The sequence below is a fragment of the Psammomys obesus genome, unplaced genomic scaffold, assembly GCF_907164565.1.
Source record: "Psammomys obesus unplaced genomic scaffold, mPsaObe1.curated_primary_1811, whole genome shotgun sequence".
Classification (NCBI taxonomy): domain Eukaryota; kingdom Metazoa; phylum Chordata; class Mammalia; order Rodentia; family Muridae; genus Psammomys; species Psammomys obesus.
Window position 1 is genome coordinate 271,561 of NW_026596353.1, and position 19,886 is coordinate 291,446.

The 19,886-nt window shown below is 46.9% G+C and overlaps 2 protein-coding genes across 2 annotated transcripts in view; both read right to left on the reverse strand.

The window, feature by feature from the left end:
- The window catches only part of Itgae (integrin subunit alpha E), a 59,573-nt gene extending 55,022 nt beyond the window's left edge, over window positions 1-4,551 (reverse strand). The window contains exon 1 of the mRNA XM_055597303.1: window positions 4,503-4,551. Coding sequence (XP_055453278.1) covers window positions 4,503-4,539 — 37 coding nt within the window. The 5' untranslated portion in view covers window positions 4,540-4,551. The remainder of the gene's footprint in view (window positions 1-4,502) is intronic.
- Window positions 4,552-5,622: 1,071 nt separating this feature from the next.
- The window catches only part of Ncbp3 (nuclear cap binding subunit 3), a 33,022-nt gene continuing 18,758 nt past the window's right edge, over window positions 5,623-19,886 (reverse strand). Inside the window, exons 11-13 of the mRNA XM_055597280.1 lie at window positions 19,023-19,177; window positions 16,532-16,693; window positions 5,623-15,271 (exon numbers count right to left, since the gene is read on the reverse strand). Coding sequence (XP_055453255.1) covers window positions 15,036-15,271; window positions 16,532-16,693; window positions 19,023-19,177 — 553 coding nt within the window. The 3' untranslated portion in view covers window positions 5,623-15,035. The remainder of the gene's footprint in view (window positions 15,272-16,531; window positions 16,694-19,022; window positions 19,178-19,886) is intronic.

The window sequence follows — 19,886 nt, forward strand, 5'->3', positions numbered from 1 at the left end:
CTGAAGGACTTGGGCTATCCTGTTGCTTTGGTCTTCACATGTGACACAGGCTGTAGGCTCAGGACCTGTTGAGCGGAGGCTTAAGTGTGGAAGCTGGTGTCAGAAGCTCTGTGACCACAGCTGAAGGACTGCTGCTTTTCTCACAACCTCACCACCCACCCTTTTCCTCCAAATCTGTCGTGCAGCCAGACACGAGAGCCTAGCCAGACTGGTGTCTGTCAGCATCTACCCACAGGGCTGCCCCCCTAAACTGGCTCCAGTCACAAGGGCCTCTGTTCAAAGAGCTCCTCCCCCTGCAAGCCGCCACTGCTTCTACTGCACTGGGAGTTTCAATGTCTCTTCACGGCACGGTAGTCATCACTGCTCCCAATAAATGAAGCCCAGATTAATATAAAAAACTAGCTTTAGAGACTAGCTAAACTAGCTTTAGAGACTAGCCTCATCCTGAAGCCTGGTCCAGAGGCCCAGAAAGGCTCCAAGGGAGGAGGGTGGCCAATGTCAGATCACAAGCATCTGCAGAACACATGTCTGGAAGGAGAGGCTCACCACCACATCCCTTCTCTCTCACAGACCCTCGCCACCTCAGCCCCAGACTTCACAGGCACCTAAAGAGCACCTCCCCTCCGCACCTCTAGCTTACCTGAGAACGAAAACAGACATCAGTCTCAGGCAATTCCTGGATGCCAGCACAGCCCTGTGCTAAGCATGTGTGAATTTCCCAGTGTTCCCCCCACATCCCCTCCTCAGCACTCACAGATGGGACCACTGCTGCAGCCTCACCTGCTGTCTCCTCTTACTCCCTTCCAGATAGGATCGCCTACCACACTCAGGACCATCCATGGCCTGCCAGAGCCCTCACGGTGAAATCTCTCAGCCTGGCCCTCTGAGTCCTCCACACTGCTCAACTCCCCACTGAGGAGCCCTCAGATAGCCATGTCTTCCACATACCCCATATATGCCCATATACCCATGCACACCCCAGATACTCTATGTACCCCTGTGCATGGTGCACATGGCTCATGTATGCCTATGTGCCACACATACCCCATAAACCCCATGCACTGTGGTATATACCATTCATACCCCATATGCACTCATATAGCCTATATACTCCACGTACCCTCATGTCCATACCTAATGCATGCTCCACAAAGCCAGTGCACATCCGATGCTCCCATACATCCTATGTAGCTCCCACATGCAATCTATTTATGTGTTTACATTTTTAAATGGAGGAGTGCTGTCTGCATGTACACCTGCAGGCCAGAAGAGGGCCTCAGACCCCTTTACAGATGGTTGTGGCCACCATGTGGGTGCTGGGAATTGAACTCAGGACCTCTGGAAGAGCAGCCAGTGCTCTTCACCTCTGAGCCATATCACCAGCCCCCCATATAAAATCTATATACCTCATACATGCCACATGGCTAATATACCACATAGCCTATGTACTTCATATGGTCTATAATGGTACAGACAGACCATAAATACCCTATATGCACCACTCACGTCCCACGCATTCGCTATACATAGCACACACACTGCGTACACTCAATCCAGCTTTCCAGAGGTCAGAGATGTCAGGTTCCATTTGGCTTGTCCTTTCTGCCTTTGTTCCCTGGCTCCACTGAGCCCCGTGGCTCTGTGCATGGGTCCTCCCTGGGCTAGGGAAGTTAGTGTGTGTAGCCTGCTTTCTCATCACATGGGGGGGGGGGCAGGTCCCAGTCTGGGATGGGGAGGACATCATCAGAGTGAAGAACTTTCTGTTCCCATGCCTACACTTCTCTGTCTTCTTCACATACCCAGACCTTGCTGCTTCTGAAAGCTTCTTCCCAATCAACCTATTTGCTGAGACCCTTCCCATTCTCCCAGGCATATTTCAGGCACCAGGATCTCTCCTCCTAAGCACTAAGATTTTTCTCTCACATCTGCACATAAGTATAGGCTAGGCCTAGGTGGAACCAGGCCAGCCACCTCCTGACTTCCTTATTGGGGCCACAGGCCTCAGCCTGGTTTGGTATCCTGAAGAGAGCAGGCCTTGAACTCTAGTTTCTTCCTCTTTATTTTTTATTTTTCATGTTTTATTTTTCCCAGAGCTGAGGACGGAACCCAGGGCCTTGTGCGCTAGGCAAGTGCTCTATCACTGAGCTAAATGCCCAACCCCGCCCCCTAGTTCCTTCCTCTTAACCCATGAGGTTTCACAGATCCATAGCAAAATGGATAAGGCCCTGTAGCCTGTAGATTGGCTATATGCTTCTCTTCACACACGAAAAGTAAACTTGACCTCTGAGAGTCAGGCAGAAGTGATTTGCTGTGGCCACAGAATGCATCAGGGCCAAATGCATCTGGGACAGACTACATGGCATTGGGGGGTACTGGGGCTGGCGTCTGCAGCTTGGGCTGCCCTAGATTTCAATGCATCTATACCTGCATTCTCTCTGAACCTTCCTTAGACAACCTTTAGTTCATTTGCTCCTATGAGTAACAGAAAAAGATCATTAGCACAGTAGATGGCTTGGGAGGGCAGAGCCACTGGGTCAGGAACAATTGTGGCTTGGCCCCAACCCAAGAAAGCCAGCCAGGCACAGGACTCGGGCCTGTGCTCAGTTTGGATTCACAACCTCCTTGGTAACACCTTGCCTTCTTCTAACTCCCAAACCCTCAGGGCTCAGTTTTGAGGCCTGGCCTATCACCAAGACCTCGTGTTCACAGTATAGAGCAGTGTTATCCCATTTCCCCTATCAAATACCAAGGCCACGCTCTCCCTCCATCCCATAGCATAGGCACACACAGGCTACAGGGACTCAATGTGAATCTGCCCATCTTGCTTCTTTTTTTTTTTTTTTTTTTTTTTTTGACAGGGTTTCTCTGTGTCTCTGTGCAGCCCTTGTCCTGGAGCTCTCCCTGGAGGCCAGGCTGCCCTGGAACTCAGACATCTGCCTGTCTCTGCCTCCTAAGTGCTGGGGTTAAAGGCCTGTGACATTATTGCTTGGCTCCATCTTGTTCTTTGTCGCATGTCAACTTGGGATGTGCCAGGGCCTCAGGGGTTCGATGAATGGAAGGCACTGGAGGAGGTGCTGAGGTGCTGATAGGGCTGAGGGAAACACAGGTAGGCAAGGGGCATCATTCCAGGTCATGCAGCAACCTGCAGCTGTGAGTCAGGACAGAGGGCCGGCTGTGGTTCTGTCTCCACTGTTCCTCAGCTGCACCCTTCAGTCTGTCTGTCCGTAGGCTTCAGTCACCTCTATCCTAGAGTGGACTAGTCTAGTCTCAGCATCTTCCCTAGATAGCCTTAATTACGGAGCATCAGAGCTCTGATTTAAAAAAAAAAAAAAAAGTTAAGACCTTCCCCCACCCCACCCCCCTTCCCACTCTGTAGACAAGAGAAATAAAGACAAGTCTAGGATACAAAATAACTGAAAGTTCAGCCAGCTTTGATCTTCCCATGGTGACTATTCAAATGCTTAAAATCTGTGTAAGCATGTGTGTGTGCACAGCACCATGCAGAGGTCAGAAGAGAAGTCAGTTCTCACCTTTTAACACATAGGTCTCTGGGAAGAATGTCAGGTCATCAGGCTTGGCAGAAAATGCCTTAACCCGCTGAGCCTCACTGGCTCAAGCTTTCTAAAATATAAAACTTTATCCCCAAACATGTTGTACTGGTGACCGGGGCAGGATCTAGCCTGCCTCCTGGGTGCTCCATAGTGGGTGCTCATCCTGCATCCTCCTCCTATGACAGCTCAGCCTCTTCATACTGCCACTGGCTGCCATCAGCTGGCTTTCACAGACTCAGCTCCCAGCCTTTATATTTCTGTACCTGATACCCACCTTATTCTCCTGCCAAGCAGGAGACTGCTTGTCTCTTGTCTTTCAGACCTTTTAGATGGCCTCAGGACAGTCTGTCCAAAACAGCTCCCACACAGGATTAAAGGCAGAATGGGAAGCCAGGCACAGTGGAGCATGCCTATAATCCCAGCACTGGGAGGCAGAGGCAGGCAGATCTCTGTGAGTTTGAGACCAGCCTGATCTATAAAGTGAGTCCAGGACAGCCAAGACTACACAGAGAAACCGTGTCTCAAAAAAACCAAAACTAAAGACAGAATGGGACCCCATGGCAGCAGAAATACCTGCCCCTCCCCCACACCACAGGACAGGAAGCAGTTCCCCCTGTGGGGTCTCACCCCCAGTCTCCTGCCAACATCCACATTTTCACAAGTCCTCCTGTCTTCCCAGCAGCAGAAGCTGCTGCTCTAAGGGCCCTCTTCTGGGTGTCATGAGACATCATTAGCTTTCACACCCTAGGAGCTAACTAGACACAAAGCTGAGCACGGAGCAGAGTGAGGGGTGGCTGGATAGGGAGGAAAAGAGGATGGCAGAGCCCTAAAGCCTGAGGCCAGTGCCCACCAGCACTGAAGAGGTCCTTCCCAGCAAGCCTGCTTCCCTGGGGAAGCCCCTCCCCCACATTTCTCTGCCCACCTGAGCCCAAGCAGACAGAGGTGACTTACTGGCCATGCAGAGAAGGGCGTGGACGAGCCACTTCATAGCTGAGGCAGACACAGCTCTGAGCTGAGTGGGGCGGCACAGGACCTCAGAAGCTTCCCCTCCTCTGCAGGCAAGGCCAGGAGGCGGGGACAGAGGCATATACAGACAAGGGCCCACAGACCCACAGATACTTTCAGGTAGACACGGCCACCACAGCTGACATAAGGCCAGCGCAGGGCTTTCCCCACAGCTGTAGGCTGCATCCTGGCAATTTAGATAATTATCAACCCAGCTCCATCATTCACTAGACCTTCCATTTCATGTAAGAGTGAGCTACTATTTGGCTGGTGGTAGTCCTGGGTGTCTTTGACAGACAGGAGGTGCAGGGACAACAGTCATCCAGGTAGGTGGGTTCCAGCCCATCCCATCCAGAATGTTCCCCAGCCCAATACCTGGGATCAACTCCCAGCTCAATCTTGAGTTGTCCCACCCCTCAAGAAAGTGTCCCCACAGCTGAAACTGGGCCTGGGGTTGCGGAGGGCCAGGTGAGCGTGAAGACCCAAGTATTAGTTGAAGTCATTGCTTCAAATCCAGCTGTGGCTTGATTGTGTTCAAAATCTGAAGCTGATAGCGGCTTCACGGGGTCTAAGCTTCCAGCCTAACCGAAGAGGTAGACTTCATGGCTTAAAGCACAGCTCTGACCCGGCCCAGGTTGTGGAGACTCTACTCCCAACAGGGACAGGTCATATCTAAAGACCAACTGCTTCAATGGTCAAGCTGGCCCACACAGCAATGAGGGAAGGGAGCACAGCCCAGCAGAACTCTGGACAGGGAGGCCTGTCACAATCCCAGCATTTAGGAGTGTAGGGCAGGAAGACTGAGCTCCAGGCCAGCCTGGGCCATGTACTAAGACCTCTTCGCAAAGATGGGCTACTCTGCACCCTACTGTCCAACTGGAGCTACCAGCCACAAGAGACTAATAAGTTAAAATGATGCCAGTGCATGGAGGGAACTTAATTTCAGCTTACTCAATCTCACCTTAATTCAGAAAGGCTGGGCATTTAGCCTCTTGTTCTTACATGGATGTAAAGAGAGCATCCTGAAGTGTTACAGTGATGGCATAAAGCAGACAACCACATGGCCTTAATGACTATAGGAAAATCAATTTTATTTTGTTTTTCACAGGGAAAACTTATTTAGCCAAAATTCTGTGAAGATTCAATGACACTTCAGACGTTTCCACACTGTCAGCTTTGGTTTGACATTTGACTAGATCTTATGGAATTATTTGAAAAGAGATTACAATTCACCACTTCCCTCTGCACAACACATTAGCAGCTAGAAAAGCAGAGTTTCAGGTGTGATGACGTACATCATAGTCCAGAGCACCCTAAGGCTGCTGGACAGACCTGTCACAAGCCACAGTGGCACCAGCAGCCAGCCCATCTTCTCATCACTGCTCCCGAATCCAAAGGTAGAGTCACTCAAGGATGCTCCCAGCCCTGGCCCACAGGAAGAAAGGGGCACTCTGCCATCACAAAGCGCACCTTTGATAGGGCAGGAGCCCAAGATGGCAGCTCACATAGGAGCAGGACTGTTGAGTGTGAACCCAGGCAGCACAGGAGGCCAACAGAGCAGATGGCTGAGGGAGCAGGGGTATTTTCTGCATCTCTATAGGACTCTAGCGTGTCCACTGCATCCACCAAAGACTGTCAATGCCAGAAGTTACGACTTGCAGAGGCCCTCCCAGCCAATCCGACACTAATGTTCTCTCACAAACCAGAGCTTCAGGCCCCATGTTAGTGGCTCTGCTGTCTCCTCTTCTGTTCTCTCACAGCACCCAGTCTTAGGCTGGAAGTTCGGCCAATACTTACTTCAAGGAGTCAACTTGAATGCCAATCTTGTATCACTAACTAGACCATATCCTTCCAAAACATCTATGTCATAAAAGACAAGAGAAAGGCTGAGGACACGCTCCAGGTGCCGAACAAAGGCAGTTTACTACTTGATGCCAGATTAGATCTTGGATTGGGGGCGGCGAGAAAGGCTTGAAACAGCATTACTGAACAGCCAGAAGCCTGAACTACAAATGAGCAATTACTATACTGACCAGACACTACATATTTCTGAAGTTGGTAACTATCTTATGGGACACAGCACAAAGCATGGTGATGGTAAAGTGGAATGCAGTGCAAAATACTTCAAGTAGTTTGGGGATGAGGAAAAGGTGCAAGGGAAAAGACTGAATGGTAAAAAATATAGAGAAAAAAGTTCTTTGTTCTATCTTCAGTGCTACTATGATTTTGAAATTATTTCAGAAGAAAAAGTTTACAGAGCCATGGCAAACTTCTACTCCCAGTGTTTGGGAGGCTGATGTAGGACTGAGAGCTCTAGACTAGTCAGGGATCTAGACCAGGCCAGATTGTGTAACAAGCTGTCTCCCCTTCCTACCGCTCCCCAAAGGGAAGTTTGATACATATTCAGGGAGAGAGAAGTGTGCACTAGGAGGCCAGGTACTGTCCTGAGTCACAAGCAAGCAGGAAGCGAGACACATACAACAGTGGAGGGGGCTTTCCTCCAAGTCTCCAGACAGAAGTGGTTCCAATCACAGCCAGCCTTTCCTCAAGAAGCTGGGAAGAGTACATCTGAAGATGAGGACCACAGGGAGTCAGGAACAGGCAGAGCCAAGGCCACCTAGAAGTGCCTTTATCGGAGGGTAGTGTCATCTCATGTCTAATGGTGCTGACATCAGAGGGAAGCTAAGGACTGAGCCCAAGGTCACATGGATAAGTTGCTGAACTGGGAGGCAGACATGACTGTCTCCTCCAGAACCATGACCCTGAACTAAAACCCTTTTCTCTTCAGATCATGAGTTTTTGAGCATTTAAAAAGCACAAATACAGACCTTCACCTGTGCATTCCCAGGAGCTAACGGCTGGACAATATTCACCTCTAAATTCCTGTATTCAAATTCCAAACCTCAATGTGACTAGACTTAGAAACTTGGCTTTGAAGAAGTAAGTCATTAGGTTTAAGAGGTCAAAAGGGTAGGTCCCAGACCTAACGGCACAGGGTTATTGCTATGAGAAGGTCCACAGGTACACATGGAGGAAAAAGGCCATGCAAACAAGCCAAAGACAGGACTCTTTCCACGCTGGGACCCTCTTAGACTTGTAGCTTCTAGGTCTGTGAGAAAATAAATGTTTGTTGTTCAAACCATCCATTCTGGGTATCTTGCCATAGCTGCCTAAGCAAACTGGCGCCTTAGGCGCCCTCAAAGAGTTCTCAAATGAGAGACTGGACCATGTTTGTGTGCACCTGCATGCATGCACACGGGCACGTCAGTGCATGTGTGGAGGTCAATGGCTAACCTACAGAGTCCTCCTTTTCGTCATGTAGAGCCTAGGGAACAAACTCAGGCTCGAAAGCCTTTACCCATTCAGCCATCTCACTGGTCCTTCTGGTCCCTTCATGACCGAGTAGGCAGGGAGAAGGCTGCACTGGCTGTGGGATCAGGCAGGTCTCTTGCTAACCACATCTCCTTGAAGAGCACAGCAGCAGCAGCCCCTCCCATCTCAGCTCATAGTGTGCAGGAAAAACACTTGTCATCTCGTTTGAGGCCTCCATTTCATGGACAAAGGAACTAAGGCCCAGAGAGGAAGGGATGTGTTCCATTTTCCAGTGGTGAACGTGAGAATGAGTCCTAAGACCTACCTCTGCTCCAGCCATCACTCTCTTTGCCTTTCCTCAAAAAGACATTCAACCTGAGCTGAGGTTGCTGCCAACAGCTCATGGCCCTCAGGAGAACTTCTGTACGTAAGCAGAAAAGGAACAGGTCACTGGATCCAGCGCTAGGATAGGGCGAGGCTGTTTCTGTTAATCGTGTGAGGCTCTTGCTCTCACTGGTCCGGAGATAGAGGTGTCTGAGGTCACACAGAGTCTCAACTACTAAAGAATCTGAGCATTCAGAGGCCTCTGGGACAGCTTACACAGAGACTCCTGGGCAAGCTAGTGACTTTGGTAAACTGAGTACCATCCACACTCTGGAGTTCATCACCAGCACAGGAAAAGGCCATTTCCATGCTTTACAACATGCTTTAGCATGCTGAATGGTAAAATATAGAAAAAAGTCTTTGTTCTACCCTTGATGCTCCTGTGCTTTTGAAATTATTTCTAAAGAAAAAGTTTATAGTGCCATGGCAAACATGTAATCCCAGTGTTTGGGAAATCGATGTAGGACTGAGAGCTTTAGAACAGTCAGGGCTCCAGGCCAGGCCGGCTTGTGCAACAAGGAGAGACCGTTTGAAACAGGCTTCTGGGGCAGCATTTCCCTGACTGCTTCCAGAAACATCAAAGTTCTGGGAAGTGCTTAAAGGGTTTCGGAGGAGTTGGGACTATTACTCTTTCTGCTAAAATCTGCAATATAAACATAGGAGAAGTTCTAGGCATTTGCTGCAGTCACATTATGCAGTTTACAATCTGTCTTGAAGCAAAAGTACTATTCTCAAATTACCAAAAATATATTTTCTTCTTTGAGCTCTTGTATTTAAAAAGGGAGGAAAAGGCTCAGGGTCTGAGTTACATCTTATTATACAAGGTTTGCAAGCAAAGACTTAGGAAACAAACTTCTTGGTATAGCCATTAAAGCAACACCTGGCACTGCCTACCCGAAGCGCATCCTTGCATTGCAGCACTGACAGCACCTTGAGAGCAGGAAGGAACGCATTTTCCCGTTGAACACTAGCTGCTGGCGGGCAGTTACTTCTTGCCTCCTCTTCTGGGTTGCTGTCACTCACCCCAACAGGACCAGGAGCTAAACACTGGGTCAGTGGTCCCTCTTCGGAGCCTCTTATTTATCTAACACCTCTATCCTGCGACCCTAGGACAGATGAGTAATATATTTTTGGGACAGGAGAGATGGCTCAGGGACGCTAAGAGGAATAGCTGCTCTGTGTGGATCTAGGCTAGAGCTGGATCCTGGCTCACAAGTCTCTGAAACCACAGTGAAGGAACTGTAATCCTTTTTCTTTCAGATGCTGGTCAGACCCAGGCATGCTCTTCCTGGTACTATGGACTTTCTTATTCCTTCTCTAAAGCCTATTCCTGACCATGACATGGCTGATGTCCAAGTCAGCTCAACTTAAGCAGTGTGACCTTTTTGGTTTCCTTCTCCTTGCCATCTGCTAGGATTTACAACCTGCTTGGTATTTTTCTTTTAAACCCTAATAAAACTACCCTTGAGCCTGAAAAACAAAATGATTTCCCAGCAACTTTCTAGAGCTGGATGAGTTCCAGCTCAAACACAGCAGACCATCAAATTCTGACGTTTTCTGACACCTACTTAATAAGAGTTCTTCCTTACTGCATACATGATAAACACCAATGAATACTCTTTCCCATTTGCATCTGGTGGGCTCGGCCACAATCAAAACACCTGCTCAGAAAGGTGTGCGAGCTGAGTTGTCACAACTCATTCACTTCCCCAAAACTTCTGAAGCACTACTTACAGTGGTCTGGCCTGGCTCAGCGATACAGACAAAACAACATGAAGACACCTGCTCCTTAGGAGCGCACAGGCTGGAAGGGACAAGAACAAAACATGAGAACAAAGCATTGCATATACATGGAAGAAAACCGAGGACTGGCCTGCCTGTAGAAGGCACGGGGCCTAGAGGGCAGAGCTGTTCTGGCCGGGGGTTAATGCTCTCACAAATGTTCACGGAGGACCTGCTGGGTCACAATGATAATAAGTATGGAAAAAGACCAATGCACAAGCCAAACATGGTCCAAGCTCTCCTGAGCGTACAACTTAGCAAACATATCAACCAGGAATAGGAAATGAGAGTCCAGTGAGGTTTGCTGGGGGCATGTGGTTTGCATTATGTGAGTTACAAGATTAAACATGAAGCACTTATCTGAAAAGCAAAACGAAAAACAAAAAAAACCCCACAGTTGCAAGGTGATGGAGCCACACTAGCTCCACCCTCCCAACAGCAAGCCCAGACAAGCTGGACAGCCTTTGTCCTTTGGCTGTTGCTCCTTTGGCCCAAGTTCCCAAGGTTCTTAAAAGTGACCTCACTGAGTGGTTCTGACACCAAAATAAGAGGGCATTGTCATGACATGGTCCTACCTGCATGCCCAACTACTTCACCTAGCGCCCAACCAAAGAAACAGTGATCCTTTCCCAAAAAGGCAAGAACTGACTGCAAGAAACTCGTGCTGTTGGTCTTCAATGTGGCAGGCACCTGCCTTGGGATTTCCAAGAAGTATTTTGATAATTCAATTTTTAACTCAGACATTGACTTACAATCTGACCACAGAGTCAGCTAAGATTCCTTTATGGCAATAAAAAGGACATAGACACAAGAAATCCAGTACTGAGGAGCATCTCTTAAAACCTTGTTCATTAGAGAAATAAAGAAGGCAGGGCAGAGATGGGGCCTGAAGGCATGCTCTGTGAAGTCTGGAAAGACAGTGAGATCAAGAGGAATACAGAAACTAATAGATAAAGAGCAAGGGAGAAAAGAGAACAGTCTACAGATACTGCCAGAGCCTATGTCCTGACCAGCTCCATAGGCTATCAAAGTAGTTTGGAATTTTATTCCCAAAGTGATGATAAAGTTCTGCAAAGGTTTTAAACATAGTAATAAGATCAGACTGATATTAAAGTTAATCTTGTTACACATGAAAATATAGCCGGCGTGGTGTCATACACCTGTAATCCCAGCACTCAGGGAGTCAAGAGGCAGGAGGATCTCTGAGTTTGAGGCCAGTCTGTCTATAAAGCGAGTCCAGGACAGCCAAGGCTACACAGAGAAACCCTGTCTTGAAACAAACAAGCAAACCACATGAAAATATAGCCAACAAAGCCAGGCATGATAGTGTATGCCTTTAATACCAGCACTGAGGAGGCAGAGGCAGGCAGATCTCTAAGTCTGAGGCTAGCCTGATCTACAGAGTGAGTTCCAGGACAGCCAGGGCTACACAGAGAAATCCTATGTTGAAAAAAAATGCCCAACACTTATGTGCCTGTCTCAAAATCACACACACACACACACACACACACACACACACACACACACAAAGAAAGACAAAGACAAAGACAAAGGAGGAAGAAATAATGGCCAACAGTCATTAGGAAACTGTCACTCAGAATAAGTCAGGGACTGGGAATATAGCTCCATGGCACAGAGCTTGCCTACATGTACAAGGTCCTGGATTTGGTCCCCTGCACTGCAACAAAATAAAACACAGCACATACACAATGAAACACCACTTCACACTGGAAAATAAGTATTGGTGAAGACAGTGTGGTAAACCAGATTCCTGATACATTCCATGGGAACACAACTTGGCAATTCCTCTAAGGACTAAATAAAGATCAGAGCTACCACACGACCTACATATTCCATTCTTACATTTAAGAATGAAAATACATGTCCATGAAGGGGAATTGCACACAAATATTTATAGTCTCAAACTAGAAATCACAGAATGCCCATGAAATGAACAGTAAATATATAGACAATTTAAAAAACTGAAACAAAACAAAAATCACTGGCAGACACAGTGTCACACATCTTTAATCCTAGCACTTGGGAAGCAGAGAAAGACAATCTGTGAATTCAAGGCCATATTGGTCTAGACAGGGAGCTCAAGGGTAGCCAGGGCTACAGATTGAAAACCTGACTAAACACACACACACACACACACACACACACACACACACACACACACAAGACTTGAAATGATGATATTTACCATGGATGAACCATGGTTCATGGATGAACCTTATATAAACAGACACATAGCATATGGCATATATGAAATGTCCACTATAGGCAAATCCATAAGGACAGAAATATTAGTTGCCAGGTATGAGGAGAGGTAAGAATGAAGGATGATTGTTTGTGGGGACAGGATGTTTTTGGTGACAAAAACAGTCTAAAACTGATTATGTATGATAATGATTGCACAACTCTATAAATAGCCAACAGTGCACTGAAATGGATGAAATGCATACTATGTAAATAATCTCTTAAGCAAAAATTCTCCCCAGCTACAATGTGTAGAGTGGAGAGGGAGACTCAAAAGAGTCTGCTTCACAGAGGGGGGATAGAAGCAGGGTAGGATTCATGGACTTAGGCCAGAGGCTATCTGGCCCCTCTACAGAGGGAGAGTCAGAAACAAAGATGAAATCTCTGCCATTATTATCAAGCAGCATGTGAAGACTAACCCCACATGTACAGAAAGTGCCCTGGATAAAATATGCCCCAGTACCTGCTGGTCTGTTCTCACTATCCACTGTCACTGTCACAGGGCTCAAGGTATTGAAGACTTGAGCAGCTCCGAATGCTGGAGAAAGATGCTGGGAAGGCCATCAGTTTATGCAGTACATACCTTTCTGGGCTCGCCGTGCTGTAAGGACAGCAAGGCTGTTGAAATGGGCATCTTTCACGGTCAGCTCAAGGAGCTAGTTTTGAAATCATACTGCCTATCTTCCATAAAGCCCTCCTCTCATTTCTAGCAGGAGATGGACACATATGCAAAGGCCCCTAGGCAAATGGGCCTGAACTGCTTATGGGAAGTGTCACAACTAAAAAACAAAAAGAAAGCAGAGGAGTGTCTAAACCATGAGGAAGCCATGTCACATGGGACCCACACACTCATCTTCAACGCACTGGCAGAACCAGAGCCTGAAAAGGATGCGGTAAGTCATGCTGCCTTATCTCCTGACACTTTGGCCACCTCAACAGAAAACATGCAGCCACAGCTTCAAGAATAAAACACCACCGAGAGACCAAAAAAGGCTAGACACGGGCTCCAGACTATTTACTTTCTTCACGAGGACTCGAAGGCTCATGCACTGCCCAGAGCCTTGGCTGGCATCCAAGTCTGCTCTCAGGCCCTTTACCAAAGCCTAAACCTATAAGAACCTGACTGTGAGTTACACAGGGCAAGAGAAACTAAAAACCTTGAAGGCCTTAGGTCTGAACTAACAGAGAAATAAGAACTACCTCTTTCTAGGAGCCTTGGAAGTCAAACCACTTTGGTTATATGCTCCCGTTTTTGGGAGAGCGGGTAACCAAATACTACATATGATACAGTTTTACTACAATTCAGCTCTTAAGTCTTCTGCTTCTTTACTTGCAACACTGCTCATTCACAGTGTAGTCAGCCATCAAGAGACACGCACTCCACCACAAGTGAAGTCCTCTGTGATCCACTGTGTACAGGACAATCCAGGGCAGGTGAAGAATCTGACTTCCAAAAGGGATAGAGGCTCAGCACTATCTCCAAGATTCTAATGTGCTCAAATGAATCACCACTTTTAAGCCTGTAGAGAAATACAGTATTAAATACTGCAAAGTAAAAGTCAGATGAGAAGCCAAATAACCTACTGCCTTCCCATGGTAAAATAATTTGAAAGGAGATTAAAAATAAACTAAAATTTCTGAAACTATTATCTTATTTGCTACTTTTGAGTAAGTCTTCATTGAGAAGTCATTGACAGAAAGAATGAATTATCAAGGTATTACTTCTAGAAAAGTAGTAATGAACAAGAACCCATGACAGATAGATAGCAGTTTTTTCCTGGCCAAAAAGCAATTGAATTCAAATATAACAGACCATACAATTAGTATCACTCAAAATAATCAGACTCCTCTCTTTGCCTTCTTCCAAAGTATATAATGTATATTTAACAACACAAAAGACACCACTTGAGCTTTCCCTGTAGCCAACAGGAGGAATATCCACATATAAAAATTAAAAATTTAAACTTTTAAGTCATTAATAGTTTTTAAACATAATACAGACTTAAAAATTGTTCAACATCAACCCAAGACCCCACCCCTAAGCACAGAAATCAATTCCAAATCCATAAGTCACAGTTGTTTGTCCCTAGAAGTCCCACAGCACTGAACTTGATCTTCACATGAGGCTGACAGCCAGGAAGAGGACCTAACAGAAATCCTCTAGGGAGGACTGGAAGCCACTGCTGATTGCTCCGTTCTATCTACCTGAGAGGATGGACACATCTCAGGCCAGGCCTGTAAAACTCAGCCCCAACACTAAAGTCCTGGAAGGCCAAGCTGGCAGCTTCCCTCATTTTCCCCCTCAAAGACTGTCCAATAAGCACCTGGGAACTGACTTTTCTTGGGAATGGGTGCTGGCAAGAGCTGTCAGGGCCAAGGCAACAGTGAGAAGTTCAGTTCTCTGCTCTTTGGATGAACTGTGTAAAACATTTTTTTTAAAAGACAATGTTAAAAATATTAAGAAAATGTCTACAAAATCTGGAGGGTTGCCTTTTTCTCCAAGGGTAAAGCTTGCAGGGTGTGGGAGAAAGACTTGGGGGTCCAGAACTAAAACTCTGCAGCACAAGACAGAGACACCCTTCAAAACGCATCACACTCTGAAGCTGTCTATTGGGACAGCAAGTGTTCAGGGCGCAGGTACAAGGGAAGGGTGCCAGCTCTGGCGAGGAAGGCCCCTACTGTCCGCCCTACCCTACATAAGAATGTCAGATATGAGGGCAGCTGCCAAAGCCAGGGGCATCAGGACTCTGCCTCGGAACCAGAGCTACTTTCCCGGCTGACTTCAATCTGAAGCGATGGCAAGCTATCTAGCCGGCTCTTCTTCTGGCGAGACTGTTCTTTTTCCTTAATCAGAGCACCCCATGCCCTCTGAAGCTCCGAGTCATCTTCCTCAGCGCCAGATGCCCTGTGATCCACTTTCTTTGTATTCTTTTCTTTGGTCTTGGTTGTAGATCCTAAGCGAGTCCATAAACCACCTGTGGGGTGAGAAGACACTTCAGTCTGGCAGTCAAGGCTGAGCACCAGGTAGTTCTGAGGAGAGAGCTGCAAGCCAATACCTGCCATGCAGGGAATATCGGCAGAGGCACTTGCCACTAGTCTTCGAGTAGACAGCATGAGACACAATGGAGAGGCTCACAGCTCAAAGCAGGTGTCCCCACACCTGGCATAGGTAATCTCCAGGGTAATCACCTGGAGATTCTCCTGCCACACCTGCTTCTCTCCCAGGTAAGAGGCATCATGCCCCATGTGTGTACCACCTCAATCTGCCAAGAAACTGGCAGCTCTAACATTCTTCAAGCTGAAAGGTTTATTTTACTATGAATGATCTTAGTGTTTCAGCTGACTATTAATTTTTTTAAATTTTATTTTTCTTTATTAATTACACTTTACTCACTTTGTATCCCCCCCCCCGTGGTTCCCTCCCTCCTCCCATCCCAATCCCTCCCTTCCTCCACCCTCTGCATGCATACCCCTCCCTAAGTCCACTGATAGGGGAGGACCCCTTTTCCTTCCTTCTGATCCTAGTCAATTAGGTCTCATCAGGAGTGGCTGCCTTGTCCTCTTCTGTGGCCTGGTAATGCTGCTTCCCCCTCAGGGGGAGGTAATTAAAGAGCAGGCCAATCAGTTCATGTCAGGGACAGTCCCTGTTCCTATTACAGTGGAACCCACTTGGCTACTGAACTGCCATGGGCTACATCTGTGCAGGGGTCTTAGGTTATGTCCATGCATAGTCCTTGGTTGGAACAGCTGACTATTTTTAAAGAGTGTTTTATTGGGCTGAAGAGATGGCTTAGCGGTTAAAAGCACTGTTATTGCAGAGAACCTAGTTAGCTTTCCAATACCCACATGGCACCTTACAACAGTTCCAGGGGATCCAACGCCCTCTTCCAAACCTCTAACAGCACCAGACATGTACATGTACACAGACAAACATACAGGCAAAACACATAAGATAAATCTCACAAAAGGAAATAGAAAATAAATCTCAAAAAATGAGTGTTTTATTAAAATCTAATAATAAAGGAAGGTGTGTTTAGAAAGTGGTAGCATAGACACACTATGTGGCAATTAAAGCAAGGGTGTGTAGCTCCTTTCTGACCTTTCTGACAGGCATGGTGATGTGTGATGCCAATGAAGGCAGTTATGACCACTGAAGAGCAAGCTCTGACTCTCCTTCTTATGCTACCCCACTGCTCACCACTCCTTCCCATCCACCAATGCGAAGTGCTGCCCACCTGATTTCCTTTCCCGAGTATCAGAGTAGAGGCCTTTAACATCTTGCCTGGGAACACCTAGCCTACTATGTACATCCGAAGAGGGCTCTCTCCGAACCACCTGGTTACTACTAAAAGCCTTTTCTGGAGAATACGGTCTTTTTCCTAACCGCTGGCGAATATCTGAAAAAAAGAAACAGTATACCTGTTACCAAGCATATGTTTTACCATCAGTACCAACAACCCAAGCTTTTGTCTTAGCCATAGTTTCTATTCCTGTGATAAATACCCTGACCAAAAGCAACTTGGGGAGGAAGGGTTTATTTCACTCACCTTCTATATAATAGTTCACCATCAAAAGCATTGAGGACAGGAACTCGAGCAGGGTAAGAACCTGGAGACAGGAGCTGATGCAGAGGCCCTGGAGGAATGCTGCTTAATGGCTTGCTCCTTTTGGCTTGCTCAGCCTGCTTTCTTACTGCACCCAAGACTACCAGCCCAGGAATAGCACTGCCCACAGTGAACTGGGCCCTCCCACATCAACTATCAAACAAGAAAATGCACCAGAGGCTTGTCCACAAGCTAATGCAGCAGGGGCATTTTCTCAGTTGTGACTCCCTCTTCCAAAATGCCTCTAGCTTGTTTCACAATGATAAAAAACTCGACAGCAGCCAGGCATCGAAAGGTGGTGGTACACGACTCTAATCCCAGCATTTGGAAGGCAGAGGTAGGCGCACTCTGTGGGCTTGAGCCCAGCCTGGTCTACAGAACGAGTTCTAGGACAGCTGGGGCTACACAGAGAAACCCTGTCTCAAAACAAACAAACCCCAGCACCTTTAGAGAGCTCTCTAATTCCAAATCCTCCAGAGTGAAGGAAGAGGACCTGGTACAAGATGGCTTCTAAAACACTGTTTTGTTCATAATTGGTTTTGCTTCTCTTAGAAAAACATGAAAATTCAGATGCAGAGAATCTCAGCTGATTGCTTGAGCAAAAGTTTTCTTTCTTCCTTATTTTCTTTTTTTGGCATAACAAAGCAAAACTAAATAACATACCAAAATTTTCAGTTAACACTACTGCAAGCTCGCTGAGGGTAGAAGCCACGTTTTTTTAAATATACAAGTAGTTTTCAATAAACATACTACATTTAACCAATAAGTAATAATGAGATTGGCAACAGGCCAAGAATAAAGGACCCATGTCCTAAACTAAGTGTTTTTGTCTTCCGAGCCTGGTACAAAGCTCCCGGGCCTGAGGTCTCCACTCACAAACAGCAGTAGCAAGAGCCACATGTTCATCAGCCTTGAGCCTTGAGCCTGTGGACATTCAGCTCAGGCTGAGCCTCCATCAGGATGGCTGGTCTTCCGTCCTTCCTCCTCCCAAGGTTCCATTCTCACCTTCTGTCTTTGCTGTCCAAGTTCATCGCTTGTTACTTTGTTTTCTCTGCCTACTACATTCCATTCCTTCAAAATCATCTTTTAAAAATAAGAATCAGATTACTTCCCACCTCAAAAGATAGTTTGCCAGCTGTGTTCTGTGTGCTCCCAAGACTAAGCTCTAAGCTACTTTCTCCAGAAGGCTGCCCCAATTCTCTCAGCAGGTCTGTGGCAGCTACTGCCGTCTTCCCACAGACTGGCACATGCAGGCCTAGCCACAGGCACACCCTCAATGCTCTATCAGGGCTTGCTCACACACAATCTAGCTCACACTCAGCCATGTCTCTAATCACCCAACTTAACTTTTTTGGTTTGGGGTATAAAATATCCTAGGGAAATAATATTATTCATTTATTATTATTCAGTATTTGATATTATTTCAAAAAAAAAAATACTGAAAGCTAGTTTTGCCAAAGTCTGATTTTATTTAATCTCTCCTGAACTCCAATGCCTAACTAAAAATTTAGATACAACAACAATTAAATCAGTTCAGTCGAGCCTACCCTGAGCCTACCAGCTCTGAGGTGTTCAGAAGTGTAAGTGGGTTTGGTTTTGTTTTTTGTTGTTTTTTTCTTTATGTAGCTTTGGCTGGCTGTCCTGGGCTCAATTTGTAGGCCAGGATGGCTTTGAATTCACAGCAATTCACCTGCCTCTGCTTCTCTGAGTGCTGGGATTAAAGGCCCACCTCAGAAGTCTGAGTGTTAGAACTCTGAGGGGAAGAGTATCCTGGCAGTCCGGAGCCAATGAGTATCAAAAAGCCACACTGCACAGCAAACTTACCCAAGAGATTCGCTGGGAAAGGCACAGGAGGGTGGCTGCCTCTGCTTGGGAGAGCTTGAAGCAGCAAAGAACTGAGCAGGAGGCAGGATTTCTAGGTAGGTTTTCACGGGCTGGCGGGTGGGGAAGGGGATTTCTAGGGTGGCCGGGGATTTTAGGCTTTGTTTCCCTCTCTAGTATAGAGCGCTTGCTGCTTGCATCTCCAAGGCCTGGAAACCTTAGAGTAGCCTGGGGATAGGGCCTGATCACTCCAGGGGCTTATAAGAAGGAAGCCAGGTGCACAAAGGAAAACAGTACCTACCTGGTTTAGTACTGCCCACTGCTGGCCGTGAACAGGAGTGCTGCCGCTTTTCATCTAAGAGGTGACGGACATCTGAGAATTTCTCAGGAGGCAATTTGTTACCAATTCGGTTTTTTATATTGCTTGTGGATATACTATCTGCCCTCATGGAATTCCTTTAAGGGAAACAAAAAGTAGGGAGAGCACAAGTAGCCAACTTCAACTACAAGACAAGTCACATACTTCAGAGTAACTCGGTTTAAAGAGGGTCAGCCCGCTGGAAGAGATGGTGATGGAGACAGGTGCTGACTTTCACAGGTGATTTCCACCTGATGCCTGTACACTTTACCACAGAACACATAACTGGTGATCCCTTCTCCAAGGGCAAACAAACATTAAGCAGACACTTTCGAAGAGGCTAACCGCCTGCTTACCAGGTGCCACCTGTATGTGGCCCAGACACAGCACGTCTACAGTCCCTTTCTCTAAAGCTGATAACCGCTGCTACAGACCACACCCTCCTACCACAGTAGACAGTACTAATCCGCCTGAATTTTCTATCAGTTCTATGAAAACTAAACACAAAGGTGTGAACGAGGCTACCCAGGCCAACACTAAAAGCCTCTTTCCTTGCTATCGGGAGGGTACTTCAGAAAGACACCAGGCCTGCAGCTACCTGGGAGACTGAGGCAGGGTGCAGGGCGCTCACATCCTGCATGCGCAACACCCACATTTACATCTAGCTAAGCTGGTCTAGTGAGACCTGTCTCCAATTCTCAAAGATCTTAAATAAAATCTATGCTTACTGAAACGGCTCATTAACTATGTTCTTTGTTCACAAAGACAAACAGTAGCATCTAAGCCTGGAGAGGGTATGAGTCACAG